Source organism: Protopterus annectens, chromosome 11.part0, assembly GCF_019279795.1.
Source record: "Protopterus annectens isolate FY-2018-M chromosome 11.part0, PAN1.0, whole genome shotgun sequence".
Lineage (NCBI taxonomy): Eukaryota > Metazoa > Chordata > Ceratodontiformes > Protopteridae > Protopterus > Protopterus annectens.
Genome location: NC_056745.1, coordinates 477,018,844 through 477,044,420, shown reverse-complemented (window position 1 = coordinate 477,044,420; position 25,577 = coordinate 477,018,844). Strand labels below are relative to the sequence as shown.

Sequence of the window (25,577 nt, the reverse complement as noted above, 5' to 3'; positions counted from 1 at the left end):
CACCATAACGTTCCTTGTTTGTTGTCCATGATCTCGCCTTCTTTCTTGCATCCCTTGCCCCTTACCCCTTCCTGGAGGATTGAGAGGAATTATCTGGTACTTGGCTATATGTGCTGTGATTCCCTTGTGGATTGTATAGGCTTAGGGTGTATTACAGGTGTCTTGGTGGTATTGATAGGTATACATACATATATATATATATATATATATATATATATATATATATATATATATATATATATATATATATATATATATATATATATGTGTGTGTTCAGTGTAGTGTTATGGGTTATCACAAACGAGATCTGAGTAACTCGCTAGGCATATATATATATATATATATATATATATATATATATATATATATATATATATACACATATATACATATATACATATATACATATATATATATGTGTGTGTGTGTGTTCAGTGTAGTGTTATGGGTTATCACAAACGAGATCTGAGTAACTCTCGCTAGGCATATTGGGATAGGGTCTAGCCTCGAGCCAGTGGAAGCTCTCGAGCTTTAGCATGCGTCCGAGTCGGAGCCGAGTATCGGCTCCGAACTCCCAACAAGCAAGAAAGAAGGCGAGATCATGGCCAACAAACGTGGAATGTTATGGTGAGTACATAACTTCTTTTTATCTTGCATCTACCAATCCTCATAGGTGCCAGTTAACTGAGAGTTTACTGTACCAGATACATCTCCAAGGGCAAACATCAATAAGAATAGCAGACATCCTTGTCTTGTGCCGCTTGGTAGTTCTGTTTCAGCAAAGGGGCTTCAAGCACATTTGGCTGTAATTTTGGATCCTTTATAAATGTTAAAATAACCTCTGTCCATTGTCTTGGAAACATAAAGTGGCACAGAGCCTCCTTCAGAAATTTGTAACTTAACTCTGTCAAAGACTTTTTCAGTATCTAGACTGAGTAACATTAGTCTTTTCTGATTTGTGATTGTGTCTTTTAGGAAAAGTGTCCTGTTGCTTTTATCAAATGCTTCTTTGCCATCTATGAAGCCACACTGATTATACTCAAATCAGTATGGGAAGTAGCTTCACCACCTCATCTGCTTTAATAGATATAAACATTTTATAGTCATGTTTTAATATTGAAATGGGTCTACAGGCCTGAGGTCTGTTGGATCCTTCCCTTCCTTGGATGTAGCTACCAGTATCATATTCCAAGACTGGGAAACCCATTAAATAGTGTGTGCAGGATTTTCGCTGCCATGTCCTTAGGTCTTTTCCAAGCTTTGATCTGGAATAGTTTTTGTTCCTGGTAATTTCCATGTGACTAACTTTTGGATAACTTCCCATATTTCCTTTTCATTGATTGATTCCATTAATGCTTCACTGTCAAAGAGTAGTAAGCTTGGTAAGTTTAGCTGTGCAGATAGGTATTCCTTTCCCATTCTCTGTTCTTTACCCCCCCCCAGGTCATGACTGCATAGGTTTTGGTAATACTTAACCATGATGTCTCTTATCCCTTGAGGCTCATTTTTAAGTTTGTATTATTCTTGATTTCATAATACTGTTATAATACAAGATGTCTGTTCCTTTAGCCTCTGACCCAAGTATTTGCTTGTCTTTGTTGTTGTTTTAAAGCACTGATGTTTCAGAGCTTTGTCTCTGAATTCATTTGGGTTATCTATATACATCATAAAATGTTTATACAGATATTAAAAAGAACAACTGTTTTACTTGATCACTTCTTCAGTTCCTTCAATGTTCTTCTAAATAATGACATAAAATGGAGTATGTGCTTTGCAGTTCAACCAACAGTTTAACATGGTCAACAAAATTCCAGTCATTCTTGGTCACTTGTTGCAAAGCCATATTTTACGTCTGTTTCAGTATCTAATGGGATTGATGCTGTATGGTTTCCCATTTATTCACTAATTTCACAATATTGTTGGCCGTCTTCGTGATCCTGTCTGTCTCCCAGTACCCATTTCTGGCTAAATTCCAAGGTACTGTTGCAGTAGACTAAGCTGTTTTATGTCCTGCCAAGGATAAAGGGTAAAGGCTGATTTAACACACTCCTAACTGCCAAGAGTTTCTACAGAGCTCCTTATAAAAGATGAGTGCCAAAAATTTCAGAGCTTTCTTGCCACCAAAGTGCCTAGCTTTTATAGGCTTTGTGGAGCTATCAGTTAGCAGTCATTCAAGGACAGGCAGATAAGTCATTAGTTGGGAAAAACCTACCAGAAATTGTTTGATGTTAAGTTGTCAATCTCGCCTTCATTCTTGCTGGATGGGTTCGGAGCCGATCCTCGGCTCCGACTCGGCACTTGCTTTAGCTCGAGAACTCCTTTTACCAGCTCGAGGCAACCCTATATCCCATGATGCAAGGCGGAACTACCTCAGATCTCGTTTGCCGCTTAGCGAAAGAGGTCTCCTTTGCCAGCTGAGGTAAGTTTTTTCTTAGTCAAATAAGAAAAAGTGTAGTTAGGGGTTTATTTTTCCCTGTTAGTGTTAGTGTAGTCTGTAATTAGTTACAGCCCACCCTATTCCCTATTTTTCAACCTTTTTATAAACTTTTATAAGTTTTAATCTAAAGTAGTTTAGTCAGGCCTAGTTCCCTTTGTTATCCCTTCCTGTGTGTTTGTGTAAGGGATTAATTTGTGTGTTTGTTGGGACTGTTTGTGTTCTATCCTCTTAGGATGTCAAAAGAAGGCAAGGTCTCAGGCTTCAAGAAGTGTGACCAGTGCTGTCAGAAAATGTCTCTGACAGACGGTCACACTTCTTGTGTTTATTGCCTGGGGCCTTTGCACCTGCAGGACTCCTGTGCATTGTGTCATGCTTTTAGCCAGAGAGTCCTGCAGGAAAGGAGGAACAAACTCATCCTCCGAGGTTTACTTAAACCTGAAGGTTCTCCTCCTAAATCAGGGTCAGGAAAACCTCTTAAGCCACCAAGGCTCAGGCTACAGTGTCCAAGCCTCCTCCGGTGGCTCCGCTCCGCCGAGTCGATATCGGCCCGGCTGGAGTCGATACTTCTTCTACTTGAGTAGTGGGTTCGGTGCCGGCTGGCTCCGATACCCTGACTACTGTGGCCTTGTCGGCTCCGGCTGGAGCCGACACTTTATCCAGCATCGGAGGCGAAATCCTCGGCTCCATCTGGAGTTCTAGGGACTTCGGCCCGATGGCTTCGACCCGTAAGAGATCTCGGTCCCCTCTATTATGAGTATCCACTCGGCCCGGGATCTCCACTTTGTCGGAGCGGAGCCATCGGAGCCGATCTTCGAGATCTTCCAGGCTGTCTGACCATGACTTGGAGAGGGTGGTAAGCAGGCTGTTGAAGTCTCAGGCACTGGCCCAAATGCTCCATAGCCCATCTCAACAGACTTCGGCTATAGCCCCAATTCTTGAACTTCCTCCTCCGACTCCACACCAGAGTTCGGAGCCGGAGCTTTTTGGGACAGCGACTGTTTCGATGCCGGAGCCGATACATCCTTCGGCTCCATCGTCCTCGGCTCCGATCTCCTCCTTGAGACCTTCCTTGGAGGGATCCAGTCGTCGGGTTTCCACTGTCGGCTCCGAGGGGGCTAGTGGCATCGGACCCTTGTCCGACCCCGCTCTCCCTCTCGGGCTTCGCTTTGGTAAGCTCGGCGACATCGGCCTCGGAGCCTTCTCTCTCCTTGGAGCCGACCATTCCTGTCTCTTCGGAGCGGGTATGTTCTGGTCTCCCGGGGAGAGGAGCCTTTGAGGTGATGAGGAGTGTCCTGGCCTCTGAGCCTGGTCAACGGTCCATCCCTCTAGCTCCTCCCTCATCAGTGCCTGCAGATGCCTCTTGCCAGCCTCTTGCTCTCAGGCCCAGGGATCCATCGCCCCAGGTTTCCCCACTGGGAATTTCCTCCTCTTCCGAGGTTTCTCCTGACCCTGCAGGGGAACCCCCTCGGAAGAGGACGTGTAAGAGGAAACACACAGACTCCCCTGAGTCTACTACATCTGATACCGACTTAGATGAGTCGGAGGGTTCCCCACGGTCCCCCTCTGAGGATGTCTCCTTTTCAGACATACTTGAGCTCCTCAAACAGAGGGGGAATTGGCCCTCCATTAACCCCTCCGAGGATGAGTCGGTATACCTGGAGGCTTTTGGATCCCGACCCTCCACCTCCTGGGTGTCTCCGCCTTTCGACCCACTCATGCAGGTAGTGGCTCGGAAGGCGTGGGCGGCTCCAGATTCTGTGGAACCTGTCCCCAGAAGACCATCCAAGTTCATTACGGCCCCGTCGGATAAACAGTTCCTTTCCAAAGGTGTCTCTGTGGATGCTATGGTGGTGGCGGCCACTAAGAAGGAACTGGCGGATCCTTCAGTACCTGTCCATCCTCCTAACAAGGACTCTAGGACCATGGACAGGTATGGAAAGCGGATGTTTTCTTCAGCGACCTTTGCTATGCTCGCTGAATTACCTTTGTCACTTCACCAGGCTTCAACGAGATATTCTCAAGGAACTGGGTGAAGTAGTCCAGGATCCTTCTGCTGCTGGGGCTCAGGAAAAGATTGCCTCACAGCTTGCTATCCTGAATTCCATATCTAACTCCTCCATGCGGCTCATATCTTATGCGGCCGATGGAGCGAGCAGGGCCGCAGGCACAGGAGTTGCTCTTAGACGCCAAGCCTGGATGCGGCTGTGTAATTTTGCGGACCCTTTAAGGCCCTTCACTAATACCCCTTTGATGGTTCGGCTTTGTTCGACCTCAAGTGAAGGATACCTTGACCAGGTGTGAGCAGGACGGTAAGACTCTTTCTGCCGTTGGAGTCCAATTTTCCACTCCTTCTAGACCATATCCCAAGGGTCAGAAAGGGGGGAAGATGTGGTTCCGTAAAGCCCAAGGAGCTACACCGGACACACGTGGTCAGTTTACCCCCAGAGGCAGAGGGGTAACAATAATAGACGCCGCCCTAGAGGCAGGGGGGGTCCTCAGAACCAGGGCAACAGGGAGTCTCTTCCTGAGAAGCCCTTTCAGCATCCCTGAGGTGTTGCCCGACTGTCCACCCTTGGAGGCAGTCGGGGGAAGGATTTCACTGTACCCAGTAGCCTGGCAATCTCTATCCCAAGAGAAGTGGGTACAGTCGATTATATCCGAGGGTTACAAGATCCCCTTCGTAAGGTTTCCCATACCTCTACAATCCCTTCCAGACATCTCACCCGGTCAAAGGGATTTGGCAAAACAGGAGGTTTCAAAACTCCTAGAAAAAAGAGCCGTCCAGACAGTGCCGCAGACCAAGTAGGATCCGGCGTCTACTCAAGATTCTTTTTGGTCCCCAAAAGGACGGGAGAGTGGAGACCAATATTAGACCTCAGCAATCTGAACAGATTTGTCAAAAGGCAAGATTCGGATGGTCACGCTTCAGTCCATTCTGCCCTTTCTGGGCAAGGACAACTGGATGTGCTCAATAGACCTTCAGGATGCGTACTATCACATAAAGATTCACAGGCGCTCCAGGAGGTTTCTCCGCCGCTAGGGACCAGTCATCACCAATTCAGAGCCCTGCCCTTTCGCCTCACTTCAGCCCCCACAGTGTTTACCAAATGCATGGCAGTGGTCACAGCCCACCTGAGACGCCTAGGATCCCAGGTGTTTCCTTATTTGGACGACTGGCTCCTCTCCGCCACCAGCAAGTGTCAGCTTCTTCAGTCCAGAGACTACACCCTTCAGCTTTGCAAGAATCTGGGAATTTCAGTAAATTTGAAAATCTTCTCTGCTGCCTTGCCAATCTATCATCTTTATAGGCGCAGAGTTAAATACCGTCAAAATGTTAGCCAGACTAACAGATCAAAGAATTCTGGACATCCAAAAATTTGTTCGGCTTCTGTTACAAAGCAAAAGATCAAAGCCAGGTTTGTCCTGAAAGTTCTAGGTCTAATGGCGTCAGCCACTGTCCTTCTACCACTGGCGCGTTTTCACATGCGCCTCCTGCAGTGGATGCTTTTCACGCAGTGGTCGTGATCACAATCTTCCGATGAGACACGAGATCTTAGTGACACAGTCGCAGGGCTCATCTGGGCTGGTGGATATCTTCCCTCTTCTTCATCAGGGCCGACCCTTTGTTCCCCTCCTCCAGTTGCCACAGTCACCACGGATGCCTCTCTGATCGGGTGGGGGGCATTATCAGGGCAGGATGGTCCACGGGACGTGGCAACCCATAGAATACCATCTGCACATAAATGTCCTGGAGATGAGAGCAGTGCTTTTAACGTTGCTAGCCCTCGACGACTTTCTTCCCACGGGGACTATTGCAGTACAGACAGACAACATGTCCGTGGTCTGGTACATCAACAAACAGGGCGGAACCAGGTCCTATCCCTTATGTCGAGAAGCTCTCAGACTTTGGCAATGGGCGATCTCTTCTCAGCGGTTTCTGATAGCAACGCACATCCCCGGCAGGTCCAACCTATTGGCGGACAGGCTAAGCAGATCTATTCTGATGCCTCACGAGTGGTCTCTCAATCAATCTGTAGTGGATCAGATTTTTTCTGAAGTGGGGCACTCCTTGTTGTGATCTTTTCGCTACCCCTCAAAACAACAAGTGCCCAGACTATTTCACTCTATTTCCTTCCAGGCCAACCCCTGAGAGACTCTCTAACCCAGGATTGGCCTCGGGACTTCTTTATGCTTTTCCTCCCTTTCCATTGATTCCACAAGTCATTCAGAAAGCCACCATTTTGAGAGCCAAATTGATCCTCATTGCTCCTTTTTGGCCTCGACAAATTTGGTTTCCGTCTCTGCATCGTCACCTTCTGGTGCAGCCCTGGCATCTGGACCCAGTTCCGGATCTTTTGATCCACCAGTCGGGTCAGCAGCACCGGGCCATTCATTCTCTCAACCTCACTGCTTGGTTGCTCCACTTCCTTCCCTAGCCAGGCTACCAATGATTTCTGACTCAGTCAGAGACATTATAGTGTCCACTAGGACTATTTATGCTAGCAAGTGGCGACGATTTTCGATTTGGGCAAACTCCAGAAATATTGATCCTTTTACTGCTCCCGTACATTCTGTTTTAGATTTCCTAGCGGAGGTTTTTCATTCGGGATCCTCGTCATCTACAGTCAAAGTACAACTGGCTGCTATTTCCAAGTATCATGTTGGCTTGCATGACAATAACATCATGTCTCATAGATTATGCAAGGCCTTTTTGAGAGGAGTTTTTCTCCTAAAGCCACCTATAAAGCATCCTCCTCCGCAATGGGATCTAAACTTAATGTTGGCATCCTTGATACTACCTCCCTTCGAACCGTCTGCTTCATGTTCTTTGAAGTTATTGACGTGGAAGACTATATTTTTACTGGCTGTCACTTCTGCAAGAAGGGTTTCCGAGATTCAAGCTCTCTGTATTCGTTCACCTTATTTGGTTTTCATAAGGACAGGGTATCGTTAAGAACTAACCCTTCTTTTCTCCCCAAGGTTGTATCTCAAACCAATATTAACCAATCTATAGATCTACCAGTCTTTTTCCCTAACTATTCCGACAGAGCTGAACAGAAATTGCATTTTTTGGATGTCCATCGTCAGCTCAGGTACTACTTGCATAGGACTAAACAAATTAGAAAATCGGACCAATTGTTTGTCTCTTATGCAGAAAACAGGTTAGGTCTTCCAGTTTCTAAAGTGACCTTATCCAGATGGTTGACTTCCACCATTTCCTATGTGTACTCTCTCAGAGGCAAACAACTATCTTCTAAGCCAAAAGCACACTCCACCAGGAGTCTATCCACTTCTTCAGCTTTTCAGGATAGACTTCCCATTGATACCATTTGTGCAGCAGCTACTTGGGCCACGCCTCATACCTTTGTTTCTCATTACAAGTTGGATTTGGCCTCCAGAGATAGGGCCAGTTTTGGTTCCACAGTTCTCAAGAGTCTGTTCCGTTGAGCCGCCCGGGATTCAGGTGCTAGGGATGCGGTCCCATCCAGCAAGAATGAAGGCGAGATTGACAACTTAACATTTAGAAGTTATATACCTACCATAACGTTCCATGTTAGTTGTCTTCTCTCGCCTTCTTTCTTGCGTCCCTCCCTCCTTCCCCCTGGCCTGGACAGATCTTGAAGAGTTCCTAATAGTTTGTTTCCTCTGGATCTTTGTTATGAGGACTTCTTTTAGGAAACTTTGTTCCTAATTTGGTTAGGATAACCTTTAGCAGGGTAAGTTAGCTGCCAAACGAGATCTGAGGTAGTTCCGCCTTGCATCATGGGATATAGGGTTGCCTCGAGCTGGTAAAAGGAGTTCTCGAGCTAAAGCAAGTGCCGAGTCGGAGCCGAGGATCGGCTCCGAACCCATCCAGCAAGAAAGAAGGCGAGAGAAGACAACTAACATGGAACGTTATGGTAGGTACATAACTTCTAATTCATTCTTACTGCTGCAGTAACATATGGGTAGTGCCCTGCAAGGACACAGCACCCAGCCAGCTTGCCAAAGCTTTAAGTCCCCTCCCACATTGCTGATATGCTGCACTTTTTTTGGAGGGAAACATATCAGCAACCACCAGATTGAGGTAATTTTTCACCATGTTCCTGCCTCCTCAAAGAGAAGCTTCTCGCTGGCTCCAGTGGAACAGCAGTCGGTCAAAAGCTTCTTACCTAACATATAACACCCCTTTAACTTCCTCTCAAATATTTTTGAGTGTTTGTGGTATTATTTCTGATCTACCTTAATGTATGTGTGTGTGTGTGTGTGTGTGTGTGTGTGTGTGTGTGTGTGTGTGTGTGTGTGTGTATATATATATATATATATATATATATATATATATATATATATATAAATATGTGTGTGTGTGTATATATATATATATATATATATATATATATGGGGTCTATGCTGTAAGATCGAAAATTTAAAAGACTGAAAGCCAGAATTTTTCTGAAGATTTGGTCTTAAATTCTTAATATTCCACTTAACCCAGATCTGGTATTTGGGCCCATGGCTACACATATCCCTATAAAGTGGGGGCAGAAGAAGTAAATTGATGCATGGAGTTTCTAGGTGCCCAGGTTCTACCCTGTCAAGGCAGTTTCTTAATCCTTTACAGGAGAGATCAAACATAAATCCAAGTCTAACAACAAGCAGGGCCCAAAAGAAAATGGCAGGAGGATAACTCTTCTAAACCAAATAAAAGAAATAACTTTCCCAAAATGAGTCACGCTGCAGCTAATGAATGATTTTGCTGGGCATCTGATCACCGTACCCAAACCTCCTGCTCCAGTTTCCCAACCTCTCTCTCACTGACTTACCCTCAATCCCCTTACCCAGGGGTCAGATGGTTTCAGACAGATAAGTGTTGAAATTGATCTAAGAAGGGATCACTTGTCACAGGGTTGGACTCTTTCTCCTTTCAGGGGAATTCCCTGACATCCACCAAATCAGACAGACTTGTTTCTACCAGAGCTACAACATATGTTAGAAGTAAGATATCATAGAAGCAGTACCTGCAAATCACATAGGAAATTTTTTTTTTATTTCAGGATATTTTTGTTACCAAAGGAGGGGCAAGCATGCATACATGCAGACCTGTGTTAGTTCTGTCTTTTCTCAACCTTTATGTCAAGGTTCCAGAATTCAAGATGTTGACTCCACAGTCAGTGCTTGTACTGCTTCCAGACCAGTGTGTCATGGTGACATATGGCTCTAAAGATGCCTGCCATCACATTCTCATTGCTCACAGTTTCAGGAAATTTTGCTGTATCTAAATCATATTTTCAGTACAGTGCATTACACTTTGGGCTCTTCACTGCACCTCGATTGTTTACAAGGTGTCTAGTCCTTTTTAGTGACTCTCCAGATAGCAGGGCATCCGCATTTTTTGTAATTTAAATTATTTCATTGTTTCTAGTCTTCTCCCAGATGTTTGGAGTGCTTAACTAAGGTATCCAACCTCCCATGACATGTGGGTTTTCACTTGAATATAAAAAACTCGTCTCACATCTTCTCACAAAATTTTCATTTGGGGGTGTTTGACAAATACTGTCAAGCCAAAGCCTTCCTTACAAAAGAAAGGTTAATAACTTACTAGCAGAGCTCTGAATTTTTTCTTAACAGCTTCATGCTCCTCTAAGAGAATTTCTCAGGATTTTAGGCTTCATGGCATCCATGATCCTCACGGATACTTCTTGCAAGATTACACTTGAGAAAAATACAGTGATGCTTAAAAAAGTCTTGGACCCAGCACCTACACCCCTTGTACTTTCAGATTCTTGTGCTGGGGTTTGTAAGAATAGAATTGCAGTGGAGGAGGGATACAAAAGTTCTCAGTCCTGGACTTATCTGTTTTCTGGACCCAGTTCAGTCTGTCCTAAAAGACTGTTCTTTTTATGCTTGGGGTGCAGTTTAACATGGGAGTAAAAGTGCAAGGTCTATGGGACTCTTTGGACAAACCAAAACAAATAACTTCAAGGAAATGCTTGCAGTGATTCATGCTTTGAAAGCTCTACACCATCTGTGGACTCCAGGCCCTTTACTGGTAGTTACAGACAACATCACAGTGGAGTGGTGTTTCAACAAACAAAGGGGTATGAAGTTGTACCCTCTTGGGCAGTTGACATTGATGGCTTAGAAGTTGGCTGATCCGGCCTCTTTCATTCTGCAGAGCAAAAAATTGTGGCAGACGGACTCAGCAGATTCTGGACAAGACCCTACACAGGTGGCAAAAGACCCTACACAGGTGGCAAATCAATACATGCATGTTCCAGAACTTGATCCAGAGATGGTGACCATCTCGAGTAGATCTGTGTGCCTCCTTACAAAACAGACAACTGGACGAATGTTGTTTGACACTTCCTTGCATCCAGGCATGTTTGACAGACACTGTCATTCCCTTGGTCAGAAATGTCCTTGCATTCTTTCCCACCCTTTCCAGTGGTTTCCAAGGTACTTTTAAAGATTCAGAATTACAAAAAAATTGTGGTGACTCCTTTATGGTCCAGGCAAAATTGGTTCCTCCTCCTGATAGAATTGAGCCAAGGGTAGTTATTACAAGTTACCACACAGACTGGATCTACTGACACAGCAGAAGGGGAGTTTGATACACCCCAACATCAGTCAACTATAACTGGCAACCCAGATGATTAAGTTTTAATACCTTTCAGGTACCTTTTTCATGAGGATGTGTAGTAGGTACTAAAGTAGGTTAGAAAACCTGCTACTAGAAAGTCTTCGGTTGGGAACTGGAAGACATTTTTTAGTTGGTGCCTTGCCAGTGACACTGGTCCCGAAAGGGAAGTAGTACATACGGTTCTCAAGTATTTGTGTGAGCTATTTAAAGATGATTTTATCTTATGCTTCCATCAAGCTGTATATTGCAGCCATTTCATCTTGTTTGTCTATAGATGTCTCTCTTTCTTGTATGTTTTGAGTTTCCCAGGAAAAGATAACAAAAGTAAAAAACTCTGCTTCTCCTGTTCTCTTTGTTTGACAGGAAAGATATGCTGGGATTTGCTGGAAATAAACCATGAGTATTGCATGCAGTTCTTGAGGTATACAAGGAAAGGGACAACAGACTGCTAGAAGAAATCCAAAAGAAAGCAATCAAAAAGACCTGTGATATATAGGGAAGAAGAGGGATGGAAGTGTTGCCTGAAAACAGAAGTTACAGTGGGGAAATGATCATGTCAGTGTGTTGTGAAAGTTCATCCTTAACAAAAACAGAGGGAGGAGGAGGAGGGGTTGTAGGCAGCAAATTTTAGGTAATAACTACTTTATGATCTCTAAAAGAACTTCACACAGAGGGTTGTAGACACTTGAAATGACCTGTTTGAATCAGTGGTAGAGAGAGAATCCAATGAGATATTTAATTGGGCATAGGACAGGTGGAAGAATGGTAAGGGGGAAGGTAGCCAGGTAGTTACACTGATTACATTCACATGATGGCAGAAGTTGACAAGCTAGCAAATTTCATCTGTTTAATTTGCAGAGGAGGACTATGGGAGAAAATATCTTTTAATGCACTGTGTGAGCACTGGTTTATTACTCCACTCAGAGGGATCATTTTTATCAGACATAAATTTATTCAGTTAGTTTGAACATAAAAATGGTGAAACCAGTATTGTCAGTTTGTTTTGAATAACTGGATTTTTTGTACACAGGCAGGGAGATCTTTTTGCATCTGCTCTACTCTACCATTAAAAATGATAGCTACATGTGCAGGTTGTTTGAATGAGTTCACCTTCTGGGCACCTGTACTTAAGTAACCTGGTCTTGAGTTCATAACATCGCTAAACTTTCTACTCTTGGGTATAGCTTTCAGAGGGGAAGCAGGGTATAGCAGAGAGTGGTCATCAGAGTCTGTGGCTCTTTTCTTCTCCAGCCCACTGCTACCTTATGGAACTCACTGAAGAAGTATAGATCTGCTGACTAGACTACTTTGGAATGCAGAATATAGGAAATATATTTTAATTTCATTTTTGAGATCATCTCAGCAATATTACACCATTCTGATTCTCTCCTTGTATTTATTAGAAGGGAGGAGCATTTTTATTTTCAGCTTTTTGTTTCCTTTCTTCATAATGGATCTAGTTTGTCAAGTGTTCCTTTTTTGCCAAGAAAGAACTTTGGAATAAGGGTCTACCTGCCTTTTATTGGCATTTCTGTTTAAACATATGTGATGCTGATTGCAGCAGCAAATAATGTCATCCTTGCAAGAGATGTGGAGATCTTCAGTGAAGAACTTGTACGTATTAGATGAAAGTTCAAGGAGTAAGAACATAAGATGCTGTGAAAGATCCTGTGTTGTTATAGAGACCCAGGTAACCAGCCTTAATGCAAGCTGCCTGCCACATCACTGGATCTTTCATTTGATTCTTACAAGTTGTCTGTGGAATTCTACTGTTTTCTGTTAAATTTTGTTATCCTTAGATGTTCAGTAAACACTGCATTACTGGCATTCAGGTAGTAGTGTCCTGCTACAGTCTTCTAGCAGTCGATTTAAGCTCAGGAGTCCCACCCATGGACCAATCACCTGACAGTACAGACTGCCTTACAAACCCACAGACAGGACCCTTTCAGTTTTATAGTGCCATAGTAAGAGAAGAATCTCTGGGAAGACTGTGTCTTGCACCGGATCTCTTCTGTTGCTGAACTCCAATACGAAACCCTTTTGTTTTTTATTTCCTCCCTCTTCTTTTTCTGTCAGTGCTGGAATAGTGTATTCTGCTGCTCTATTTTTTTTCTGATTACAAATTTGATACATATTTGGGTTATACTTAGTCTGCAGAGTGTACTTCTTATACTGTTTGTTTTAAGCTGATTGTTGGTTTCTGTTTTTTTTTATAGCCATTTGTGTATGTTTAGGTGAGTTTATTTTCTGTATTAAGGCTGTTTTACATCAGTTCCTCTCATTATGTAGTCCTTTCAGAGCTGAAAGTTAATTGTTCTTTTTTTCTGTTGATTAGGTTTTGTTAGGAAAACTTGCTGATTTTGCATTTGTTTTTATTTGGGACTGTGATTTTTTGAGGTGATTGAGTGGGATTACAGCATTTTAAATATTTTTTGTTTATTTAAATTGCAAGCTTGGCACCATTTTGTATGTTAAACATTTATGATAGGAAGTTTTCATAATTTTATATCTTGTTGAATACTGTTTTAGGTTGTTCATTTGGACTTCATCTAACCTTTTTTATCAAAAACTGTGGGACTTTTGTGCGTGTATTTTGTGCTTTTATCTGTGTTACTGAAGCTACTCTCATTTTATTCAGTGCAGTGTTCAGAATAGTACCCTCTGCAAAAATTAAGATTGCTGTTTAGAGATATAATTGTGGAATTTGTTCATTTTTACTGGCTGACCATGCAGCCATTATTTGGTATTGCTCTGGCTAGATTTTTATCCACTGACTCGATGGACTCAGATAAGGTTCCCCCAGTTTACCCCTACCATCTACCCCTTGTACACCTAAAAAACATAAAAGAAAATTTAACAGTATTCCTCAGCCTGTGGCTTGTGACTCCACAGTAGCCTTGGGCAGGATATCAGACCACTCACCTCCTTTTGCCTGTAGGCCCCCTGGTGTGGTGGTAGTATCACACCTATAAGTGAGATATGGGAGAGATACATCCTCTGGGACTGTGCCATTACCTGGTTCAGGTATGGGGGGATCCAAACTCTTTAAATGCAGGGTAAGTCAGGAATACAGAATCTATTGCCAGTGTTGATATCTGTAGTGCAGTGTATGCTAAAAAGAGACAGAAGACCCACCATGTTACAGGAAAAAATCTCCAACTGTGTTTTCACCTGAACTGGTGGGTATGCCTATATCTATTATTTGGGTCCATATTAGAACATCGAAATTTCATTATTTTGAATGTTCTGACATCAACCCCTATTCAGCGAACGCTGATAACATCGAACATTCAGAACAGCGAATTTTTTCTAGGGAAAAAATTTGCTGTTCCAAAACACATACACACAACACAAGCACACCAAACAAACAGCAATCCACACACATACACCCAAAATCTTGCAGCTAACCCTACACTAAACTGTACAAACACCACTAACTATCCACTTACCTTAACCCAAACCCTAACCCTAAGGTCCATCACTATCACACACTCACCTCACCCACGCCCTAACTCACCTAACTCGCCATAACCCTCACATCCACACAATCGCACACATACCTCCCTTGTGTCCTATCCCTAACTCACCTAACCCACGCCCAGTCGCACACTTACCTGAACCCGACCCGTAACATTCCACCGCAGCACTGAAAATAGCGAAATGACAGAAACGGACAACTGAATTCTTTTCCCTAGGAAATAATTTGGTTATCTGTTGTTTCGCTATTTTCAGCGTTCGCTGAATAAGGGTCGATGTTAGAACGTTCGAAATAATGAAAGTTCGACGTTCTGATATAGACCCCTGTTATTCATTCCATTGATTACAGGGTGCAAACCTGGACTTTTAAGTAACACAATCACTCCTATCTCCATTCAGCCACCGCAGGATCCTGATTTTGAAGGGGATTTGGAATCTGAGGTTTCAGAAGTGTTAGAGTCTGTGCAGTCAGTTTCCTCTGAGGACAAACAGTTTCAGAAACCCAAATGGTTGTTTTCTTTTTCTCATATGCTGTCTGGCATGGTTTAAGGAAGTATCCAGTTGGGAGTAATCATAGGCTGCCCCTGAGATCAGCAGGGTGTATGATCTTTTGGAGGATGAAGCCTCAGATGTGGCAACCTTCCCTCCACTGATCTCAGCACTGGAGGATATTTTTAAGAAAGCTTGCAGTTCTCCTCTGCTGAGTGAGCCTCTGTCTAAAAAAATTTTTAAGAAATTCAGGATGTGTTCACTCGTGCCTGGTCTCCAAGCCCCTTCTCTGTGTCCTCAGTGACCTTTGCCAATAAAGATAATGTCTTCATCTAACCCAGTCCCACAAGATAAACTAGCCAAGTGGCTAGAATCTCAAAGAAAGAAGCTGGTAAAGTCCAGGAGTGTAGATTTTAAAGTGTTTAAGTATCAGTGCTTTGTGTAGAAGTTTGTGTTGAGGTGTATGAATAGTTTAGGTGAATTTATGGCATTTATTTATTTTATATACTTATTCATTTATTTATTTGTATGTATTTGTTTTCTGCGATAGAGCACTAATCTCCATGGACCTTTTCATACTTAGTCTTGCAGCGGTGTCTGGTTAAGTGACTTGCTCAGAGTGTCACATTTAAGCAATGGAATCTGAGGGGAATCAAACCTTGCACCACTGAACCTCATGAAATAGCTCAAGAGCTCCTTAATCCTCTAAGCCAACTACCAGACAAAGGCATTGTTTCCTGCTGAGCAGAAAGACTGTGTGTAAGAGATTGTTTCCAGTGTTTCTGACATGCCTAAACATGCTTTAAAGAGTGCCTTGGAGGGAGTTGATACTGTGTCTAGAAAAAGAGTGACGTCCATGTTGGTGGTGAGAAGGCATGCACGGCTGCACAGCCAAAACTTTTCTGGTCTGTTAAAGAGATTATGAATGCTCCACTTGATTCTGATTGTGGGTTTGTACAGCAGCTAATCAGATCCTAAAACATTGTGATAACAGAGGTAAATTGATGCAAGCGCTGTTTAAAATATTCCATATGTTAAAGTTTCCACCCAATAAGCAGGATAATTTTCAACAGCCCAACAAATAGAAGTCCCAGCCAAACAAAAACTAAGGCACCAAAAGGTTAATGGCAGAACTAGAACTTTGCCAATTCTAACAAGAAAGGTTCCTTTCCTCAAAAGTATAACCCCCCCTATGACTATGCTGAGGCTCAGCTTCCGTCATTCCCAAGTTTCCTGTCTCAAACGTTAGTCCTCAACAAGGCAGCCTGGTTATCTGTGGTTTCCAACAGATGGATGCTCAACATGTATGGCAGAGGTTACAAATGGCAGAGAAAGGAACATCTACCTCCATTCTGGGGGTCACCCCCCCCCCCCAACTGCCAGACTGACTTTGATATCCTTCCTATACTCTGGAAATGCTGGAGTTTAGGGGCTCATAGAGCTGGTCCCTCCTTCCGAGCGAATAAAAGCTTTCCACTCCAGATTTTTTCTGGTTCCTAAAAGAGTGGACATGGAGACTGGTGTTGCACCTTTACTTTCTGAATACCTTTATCAGGGTCCCAAAGTTCAAGATGCTTACCCTGCAAACAATGTTTCTTCTTCTTTTGGGCTGTCCACTTTACATTGAGTGTTTACCAAATGCCCTGCTGCAGCAGTGGCTGACTGGTATACTCTTGGCATTCACATTTTTGTTTACTTGGATGACTTGCTGATCTGTGCACACTCTGCATCCAGTTTTTTAGAATCGCTAGAGAAGGTCTCGACCTTACTCTCCCAGCTAGAGTTCAAAGTGAACCTTTGGAAGTTGTGCCTGACACATTCACAAAGACTTTTCTTTCTGGAATGCTTAATTGACACAAACAATAGAATGGTCTTTGTTCCCAAATACAAGGCCCTGTCCTATCAGGTGATGTTTCAGGAATTCTCCAGGAGGAACATCACCTCAGGAAGAGAGTTCCTAAAAATTCTGGGACTGATGATGTCCAAGTTTCTCATGATAAAACTGGCCCATCTCCACATAAGGCAAATTCAGTGTTATGTCTGAAATTGTTGGACTCAGCACCTACATTTCCTGGAATCCCAGTTGCCAGTGCTTGCCTTCATCAGACGAGAGTTAGAGGGATGGATAGCACAGTTGAGTATCAATCTAGGACTTCCTTCTTCCTACCTGTTCTGGCGCAGTCTGTCCAGACAGATTCTTCTGACTTCAGTTGGGGAACTGTATCAATGGGAGTGCAAGTTCAAGCCACTTGGAGGCCTGAAGATACAGGGAAGCACACCAATATTCAGGAAATGGTGGTGGTGGTCCACACCTCGGAAGTCCTTCACCACTTACGGGCTCGAGGTCCTCTTCTTGTGGTTATGGACCACTTAATCTCTTAGTGTAAGAATTCTGGGCAAAGATAAAAAATAATGAAGGTGGGCAAAGGCCAGAAAATAGGGACAGATTTTATTGCTCTTATCAACTTAGAAAGTTGCTGGAATAACAGATTTTGTGTTAGCATGTATTTTATGAAGGGTATGAGGTATAAGACTCAAATGCCTGGCATTATTTAATGGCTTCAATCCCCAGAAGTTTGCTAGGAAATTAAAATGTTATGAGGAGCAACTCACCAAACAAGGGTGTACAAGGTTATGCCCTCATTATTGTTGACAATGATGGCCTGGAAACTGGCGTTACAGCATTCTCTTCAGCACTCTTCAGGCATCATACATCCTGTCAGAGCAAGACAGTGTTTCAGGATGTAGTCTAGATGAAAGGAATGCCTTGGATAGATTTGTTCACCTGCTTTCAAAACAGACAGCTGGAGAAATTCTGTTCCAGGCATCCTTGCAGACTTGCTTGGAGGAGAGACGTATTCTCGTTTCCTTAGAGAGGAATGTTCCTGTATGCCTTTCCACTGATTCACAAGGTACTTTGAAATGCCAAAGGTTATTGTGGTGGGCCTCTAGGGCCCAGGCATTCTTGGTTCTCTCTTCTAATGGTACTGGCCAAGGCCAATTGCCGCAGACTTCTTCACGCACTGAGTTTATTCACACAGTCTTAGGAGTGTATGGAGTGCCCCAATTTGGAACAACTTCGGCTGACAGCTTGGATGATTCAGTCTTGACTCCATGTAGGTACTTGTTTCATTAGGATATGCAGCAGGTTTTAAAGGAGGCCAGAAAACCTGCTACTAGAAAATCATACATTTACAAATGGATGAGGTTTTTTTGAAGTGTTGCCTAAATGGAAACTGAGAGTACCTTGAAGTTAACATCTCTCTGGTCTTGAAATGTTTGTATGAGCTACCTCAGAATGGCTTATTGTATGTAACTGATAAGTACATTTAGCATCTGTTTCTCTGCTAGTGTGTCCCCCTCTTTCTTCTCTTTTGGTAAAACAGTTCATGAAAGGAGCGTTGGGTATCAGGAACCCTTTTAAGCAAATTCCTCCTGTCTGGGATCTTAGCCATGTCCTGGAAGAACTCACCTTACCACCCTTTGATCCTGCTACCCAGGCTGATCTGAAGTTCTTAATGTGGAAAATTGTTTTGCTTATTACTCTGACATCTGCAAAGTAAGCTGCAGGCTTTCATAGTGAGGCAGTCTTAACTTATTTTCCACAGCAATAGGATTGTTTTGCACACTAACTCCTCTCTCATGCCAGAAGTGGTCTCAGAATCTGCCAGTAACTCTGTATTCTTTCCAGAGCCTCAGAATAAGGGAGAGAGGGTACTCAGGATACATCATACCTTGGATATGCACCAGCAGCTCAGGTACTACCCTGACAGAATGAAGCCTTTCAGTATGGCTGAAAGGGTTTTTATTTCCTACAGGGGGCAAAGAATGGTCATCCTGTGTCTAAGAAAACTATTGCACATTGGTTGTCCTCTGGTATTGTGTTTTGTTGTACCTACCATGGCAAGGCAAATTCAGGCAAGGTAAAGACGCATTCCGCCTAGGCCTTTTCCTCTTCAGTGGTGCATTGGAAAGGAATGGACTGTAGAAGTATTTTAGAAGCAGCAATTTGATCCTCTGTCCATACTTTTACGAAGCACTACAAGCTGAATGCCTTTTCTAAATCCAGAGCAGACTTCACTTGGACCCTTTTCCAGGGGGGGTCCTGGACCCTTATCCTTCCTCCTTCCAGGGCGAGTAAGCTTTAGGAATCTACCCAAATGCCAGTAAGGCAGTGTGTATATTGAACATAATACAGTTGTATAAGCCCTTCTTACCTGTAACAGTAGATGCTCATAGAATATGTTACTTTACTGGCAGTATCCACCATTCCTCTTTTTGGATGTAAATAGTTTGGTGTTTGGGTTACTGTGGAGCACTGCTCCACACCCTTTATTGTTGCCTGTGTGTGGTTGTTAGTATTGGAACAGGAGGTGTTCACAAAGCTTTTGTTCCTACTGGACCGTAGAAAACTGAAAGGGTCCTTTCTGTGAGTTTATAAGTTAGTCCTTGTACCGCCAGGTGATTGGTCCATTGCAATCAAAGACAGGCAATGGGTTGGGACTTAATCGACTACCAGAAGAGGGTAGCAGGGCACTACTACTAGAATGCCGGTAAGGTAGTGTTTGTTGAACATCTAAGGATAACAAAATTTAATTGAAAATAGTAGAATTACACAGACTTGTAAGAATCAAATGGAAGATTAGTGATGTGGCAGGCATCTTGCATTAAGGCTGATTACTTGGGTCTCTACAGCAACACAAGATCTTTCACAGCATCTTATGTTCTTACTCCTTGAATTTTCATGTAATACATAGAGTTCTTCACTGAAGCTTTCCACGACATCTCTTGCAAGGATGACATTATTTTCTGATGCAATCAGCACCACAGGTGTTCAAGTAGGAATGCCACTAAAAGGCAGGTAGACTCTTACCCTGCTACCCAAATGCCAGTAAGGCAATGTGTTCTAAGAATACCTACTGTTACAGGTAAGTAGGGTGGCCTAATGGTTAAGGTGTCTGCCTTACAAACACAAGGTACAGGGTTTGAGTCTCACAAGGGATAATTGGCTAGGCTTAAAATGGCTCGCAAGGGCCTTTAGCCTAGTACTAATCTATGAACCTCTGAACTGTACTTCCTTTCTTGTCAGGGTGCCACTGCTAGTTTTTAACTAGAAAGAGCTGGGAAGGATAGATAGCATTTTCCCCATTTATGTTGAGAAGCAAGTGGTCACATGAACAAAAATGTTGGTGATAAGAGGATGTTACCCACTGACAGATATTCTAGCAGCCAGTTTTAGCACCACATTGTGGCAGATGTTTTTCTGTATTTTGAAGGAAGGTGAGTTGAATCCTATGAAATATATCTCTTTGCTGAAGGTACATATTTTCACTCTGTGTATACTCAGACATGTAATCTTCATGGGGTTATTTCCGTTACTGAGCTGTTCGTTTTTCCCTAGACTCTGGCATCATGTGACTCGAGCCATACTCAACAAAGACCAAACAGAAGCTACAAATCAGAAGTTCACTTTGGAGGAAGCACAGAGGAAGGCTGCCAAAGAAAGGAAGGGCAAACATGAGGAATGGGTTTGCAAACTCTTTGAGCAGGATCTGATCACCGGGGAGTGGCATTATAAGTATGCTGAGTAAGTTTTGCCAGAAAAAAATGTGGCTTATTGCCATTACTAACGGGCGTCTCGCTGTTGTGACAGATCAAGATGAAAAGTGTGCTTAGTTAGGGTGATGTCTTCATCACGAGAACTGCATATCAGTTGCGTTATTGTTTTTCAGTTTTAATATTTAGATTTAGACTGTGATATGCAGTTCATAGCTCATAGGTGCATACTAGACTAAATATGTATTTGTTTTTTATATAAAATGATGTTATTTATTTATTTTATTTAGCATTTGTTTACAAGGAAAGTCTGACTTGGAATGAGCCAATTTTAAGCAGAGGCCCGGGGAGAAATGCTCTAGACGCATGTTTTTGTAATGTCTGAGGAAACCCACACAAATGCAAGGAGGACATGCAGACTCTGCACAGAAGGCACTCCAGCCGAGAATCAAACTGGAGAACTTCTTGCTGTGACACGACAATGTTAACTGCTGCACCACTGCGCCGTCTGTATTTGAATATGAAAGACTTAAAAATGAGTCACAGGACTCCAGTCACTAAAGTGCAAATACAAGAGTGCTCCTGCAAGCACTTGCATGTGCACACACAACAAGGTGAAGACTGCATTACCTTGAATATTCCCCTTACTCCATGGTACAGTGATCTCAGAGTTAATATTTATGTATATGTATTAAATAACATAGGTGAGCAGGGGCACAACCCTTCACAGTGACTGCTCCCCCCCCCCTTGCAAAACACTTTGACAAGGTGTACAGTGAGATTTGATGCCTGAAAGAGTTATACATTTTCACACTGAGTCTCATTTGTGTGCCTCAGGGTTTTGTCATGGAGTGTACATAAAATTGCAGTGTTTAGTTGAAGTGGTTGTTAATCTAAGGCAAACTACAGAGCTTCTGAAAAACAAAAGTAAAAATCTTATTTGTGGATAGTCATTGTAATAGTAAATCATATCATTGGAACATACCCACCTTTGATAATCCATTCTGTAGCCACATTTTTCTCAGTACTGGCTGTCTTCTTTGCAAAAGCTATTACATGTCTTTCGGCATGATAGACTGTGATGTAGGTAGCACTAGCTTTCCTTATATTCTTCATTTTACTTTGCTTTCATCGTTCTGACTACCATTGGTCTCTTAGTTCACTTAGAGATTATTGAGTAGTGGCTCACACTAACTTTGTTAGATGTCTTAAGCTACAAGGAATTTTAAAGAGGTCTGAAAGACATCATAGAGTTTACAGTCTGATTCCTCAAAATCAGTGAGCAAGTATGCTTTTGTGGTAGAAAAACTATACCAGGAGGGTCTCATACCCATTGCTTGTTCCCATATGCCCGTGGCTATTTCTAAAAGAAGAGAGAACCACTGTTGCCTGCCTATGAGGGAGTCATCATAGTGATGTCCGGAGAGCCCTGAAGCTTCAGAATGAACCTGGATATCTGTGGTAAAGCATACAGCAGCATTCTCATTCAAGGAAGAGCATGCATTTGTTTTCCAGACTTGCTTGCAAGGAGCCCTGGAGCAAAATGTTGCTATTGTTTGTACATGGAGGCAAAAAGAGCTACCCAGTTTGTTCTGCACAGTTGGATCAAATCCTAGAAAACCCATTGGTTCAGTTTCCATTCATGAGGATCTGTCCTGGTCCTGTTCACCTTGCCTGCCACAATGTTTTGCTCTTATAGAATGTAAGACACCCGTAGAGTGAGATTGTGCTGAATTGATATACCCCATGTTACCATGTCTAATCTGCTCATAGGGTAAGATCCAGAACCTCCTGTTTATGTACCACATCACTGAGAATTTGTATGAAATTACTTGTAGAAGCCCTGAGAACCACAGATGATTGAAAATGTGTGCATTTATGACTGCCAATTTCTCTTTTATGGTTATTTGATTGGTCTGTCATTTTTGTTCCAAAGACCCTGCACTTTACCCCCTAAAGATACAGCTCCCTAAGCAAAATCTGAGGCATTTATGATTACAGACTGTACTGCAGCTGGAAGTGAGAATGGGAGACCTGAATTGAGCTAAAACTGGTGTCTTCACCAAAGCATTTCTCTTTTTACAAATCCAGAAACTAGTACTTGAAATGTCAGGAGGTGTATGGACCATACAGATTTTAGTTACAAATTAATCTTTCTCATGTGAACTCTGACTAGAGGAATCATGTTGGTATCCTACAGACTGCTAAGAGATGACCTGTGTCTGACACACAAGACATTCTCTCAACCCATTACTGATGAATTTACTGCACATCAAGTCAAATGGTGTTAGAAATGCTCTGCATAGGGATCTAAACCTTTTCTGCAACATCAACAGAATGGTTTGGAGTGATAGGTGTATTTTGCAGAGGATTGCTGTGGGACAGACTACCCATCCACATAAAACAAAGTTCGTCCCTGACCATTTTCAAGTGCAGTTTAGTTCTACGGATGGGAAACAGAAAATTTACTCCAGGTCTGTCCCCTGTACTACTGACAGACAGAGTCCATTCCTAAATGCTTTATCCCATGCATGGGTCCCCTCAAATTATAAATGGTATGGTCCTATTTATTTTCATTAAGGGTAGAATATAATTATCAAACGTGACGAGTAAGGCTAATCTATAACCAAATGGGATAGGTTATTTCAAGCACAAAAAGATAAGGGAAATTGGCTAGGCTTAAAATGGCCCTCAAAGGCACCTAACCTAGTACTTATCTATGTACCAATGAAAATAGTAGATGCCATGAACCCTACCAAGAGAAAATTCCCTTGCTGAAGTCCTGGACTGAGTGGAAAAACTGAAGAATAGATGTTAAGTTGTCTATCTTGCCTTCATTCTTGCTGGTTGGTTCGGAGCCCATTCTTGGCTCCGACTCGGCCATCTTCAAAAGCTCGAGAGCTGCTTACTGGCTCGAGGCCCCCCTGTATCCCATGATGCCTGGCGCTAGATACCCAGATCTCGTTTGCCGCTTCTGATGCGAGGTTGTTCTACTGGCTCAGGTCGTATAAAACTTTATTATTGTATTTTTTCTTGTCAGAACTGCTAGGTTTTAGTGTTGAATTAGTCGTTAGATTAGACTGTTGTATTGTAGCTAGTTTTCTCTAGATCCCGATTACTTTTCCAAGAAACTCGTTTAAGTTAGAGAGTTTCCCCTCCCCACTTTCTCTCCCTTTCCTTACCACAGAAAGGTTTTTCGTTTAAGTTAGAGGATAACCTTTTCTCTCTATCTCCTTCTTAAAAAAAAAAAAATATATCTTTATTATCAGTTAGTGTTTAGTGATAGTTAACTATAGATGTGAGAGTGTTCAATCTCGCCGTTTGTTCTTACACATGGGTTCGGAGCCGATCCTCGGCTCCGTGTCGGCCGCTTGCAAGCTCTGCATCGAGAAGAAGCTCGAGACAACCTAATACCCACAATCCCCCTCTGCCTTTACCTCAGATCTAGTTTGCCGCTGCAGCGTTCGCATCACTGGGTCGAGCTAGAGCACCTAAGATAAGATTAAGAATTTATTCTTGTATATTTCTTAGTAATTTTATTATAAAAAGTTTGTTAGTGATATATTGTGTGTGTGTGGTAAGGTTGAGGGATTCTCGGTTCCGTTAAGTTTATTTAAAACTTATTAGAGTTCTCCTCGGGGCCTACCACCCCTTACTTGGATTTGACTACCGGATTGACTACCTTACTGGATTCGACAATTTCACCGGACTTGACTTCTTTACTGGACTTGACTTTTCAGTTTCTATTAGAGTGACATGTCTGAAAAGGCTAAATCGGGTTTTAAGCGTTGCCAATGTGGGCAAAAGATGTCAGTAACTGACAATCATAGTTCCTGCGTCTACTGTCTTGGCCCTCTCCATCTGCAAGAAGACTGCTCTATTTGTCATTCTTTCAGTGGGAGGGTCATGACAGATAGGCGCAGGAAACTAATGGATAGGGGTTTGTTAAAACCTGCCTTTCAAGAGGCTCTGGATGCTTCAGACCAGGCATCCAAATCCTCGAAGGAATCGAAGACGTCGGAGCCCAAGTCATCGGCTCCGAGCTCTTCAGCTAAAGTTAGATCACCGGTTCCACAGACTTCGGGGCCGAGTGTTCAACTGTTGTCAGTTTCCGAGCCTCGAGTCTTGGAACCGGTGATGGAGCTCCCTCCCCCGACACTGTTGAGGTCGGCTCCGTTTTCGATTCCTTCGACCCGTTCTTCCAGGGCCCTCTCCGACACCGATGTTGACCGCGTGGTGCAGAAATTACTGGAGAATACGGCCTTATCCAAACTTATCTCGGTTTCCACCCAATTGGTGTCGAAACTTGAAGGCCTTCCATTATCTCCATCTCTTCCTCCTCCGAGACCTGTCCAGTCTATGGAGCCGGAAGAGGCTGATCTACTGATTGTGGAGCCCTCGGTGCCAGAACCGTCCTTTTCTCGGTCGGCTCCGTTCACCTCGACTCCGTCAGATCCGGTACCGGAGTCTCGGAGCCGAAGATCCATCCTTGGTTCCGGGGCCGAGAGTCGAACCGATGTTTCGATTCTGACTCTTCCTCTCGGGGCCTCGGCTCGGATCGACTCGGCTCCGTCCTCGAGGTCGATGCCTTCGGTGCCTGTTTCGGGATTCTTCCCATTTCTTGAACCGGGAGATACCTCGACTCGGGACCCGGGGCCTTCGATCTCATGAGGAAGGTGTTGTCTACCCAGACAACCACATCAGTAGAAGCAGCCTCTCCTCCCCATAAAGGACCGTTATCCTCCTCTGCACCAATGGTCACATCCAAGCGTCGAGCACCGGTGTCTCAGCCACCCCTGGAGGGTGCCCCCTCTTCCTTGGAGGCTTCTTCGGATGCTCCCCCCCCGAAGAAGTCCCTAGGAAAAGATTGTGTAAGAGGAGACACTTAGATTCTCCACAAGAATCTTTGACATCCGATACTGACTTGGATGAGTCAGAAGGGTCCCCAAAGTCACCTTCAGAAGATGTCTCCTTTTCTGACATCTTGGAGATCCTAA

At 43.4% G+C, this 25,577-nt stretch overlaps 1 protein-coding gene across 1 annotated transcript in view; it reads left to right on the top strand.

Annotated features, from left to right (window-relative positions):
• OSBPL8 (oxysterol binding protein like 8) overlaps nucleotides 1-25,577 on the top strand; it is a 3,324,100-nt gene that overhangs the window by 2,857,936 nt on the left and 440,587 nt on the right. The window contains exon 20 of the mRNA XM_044087980.1: nucleotides 20,426-20,611. Coding sequence (XP_043943915.1) covers nucleotides 20,426-20,611 — 186 coding nt within the window. The remainder of the gene's footprint in view (nucleotides 1-20,425; nucleotides 20,612-25,577) is intronic.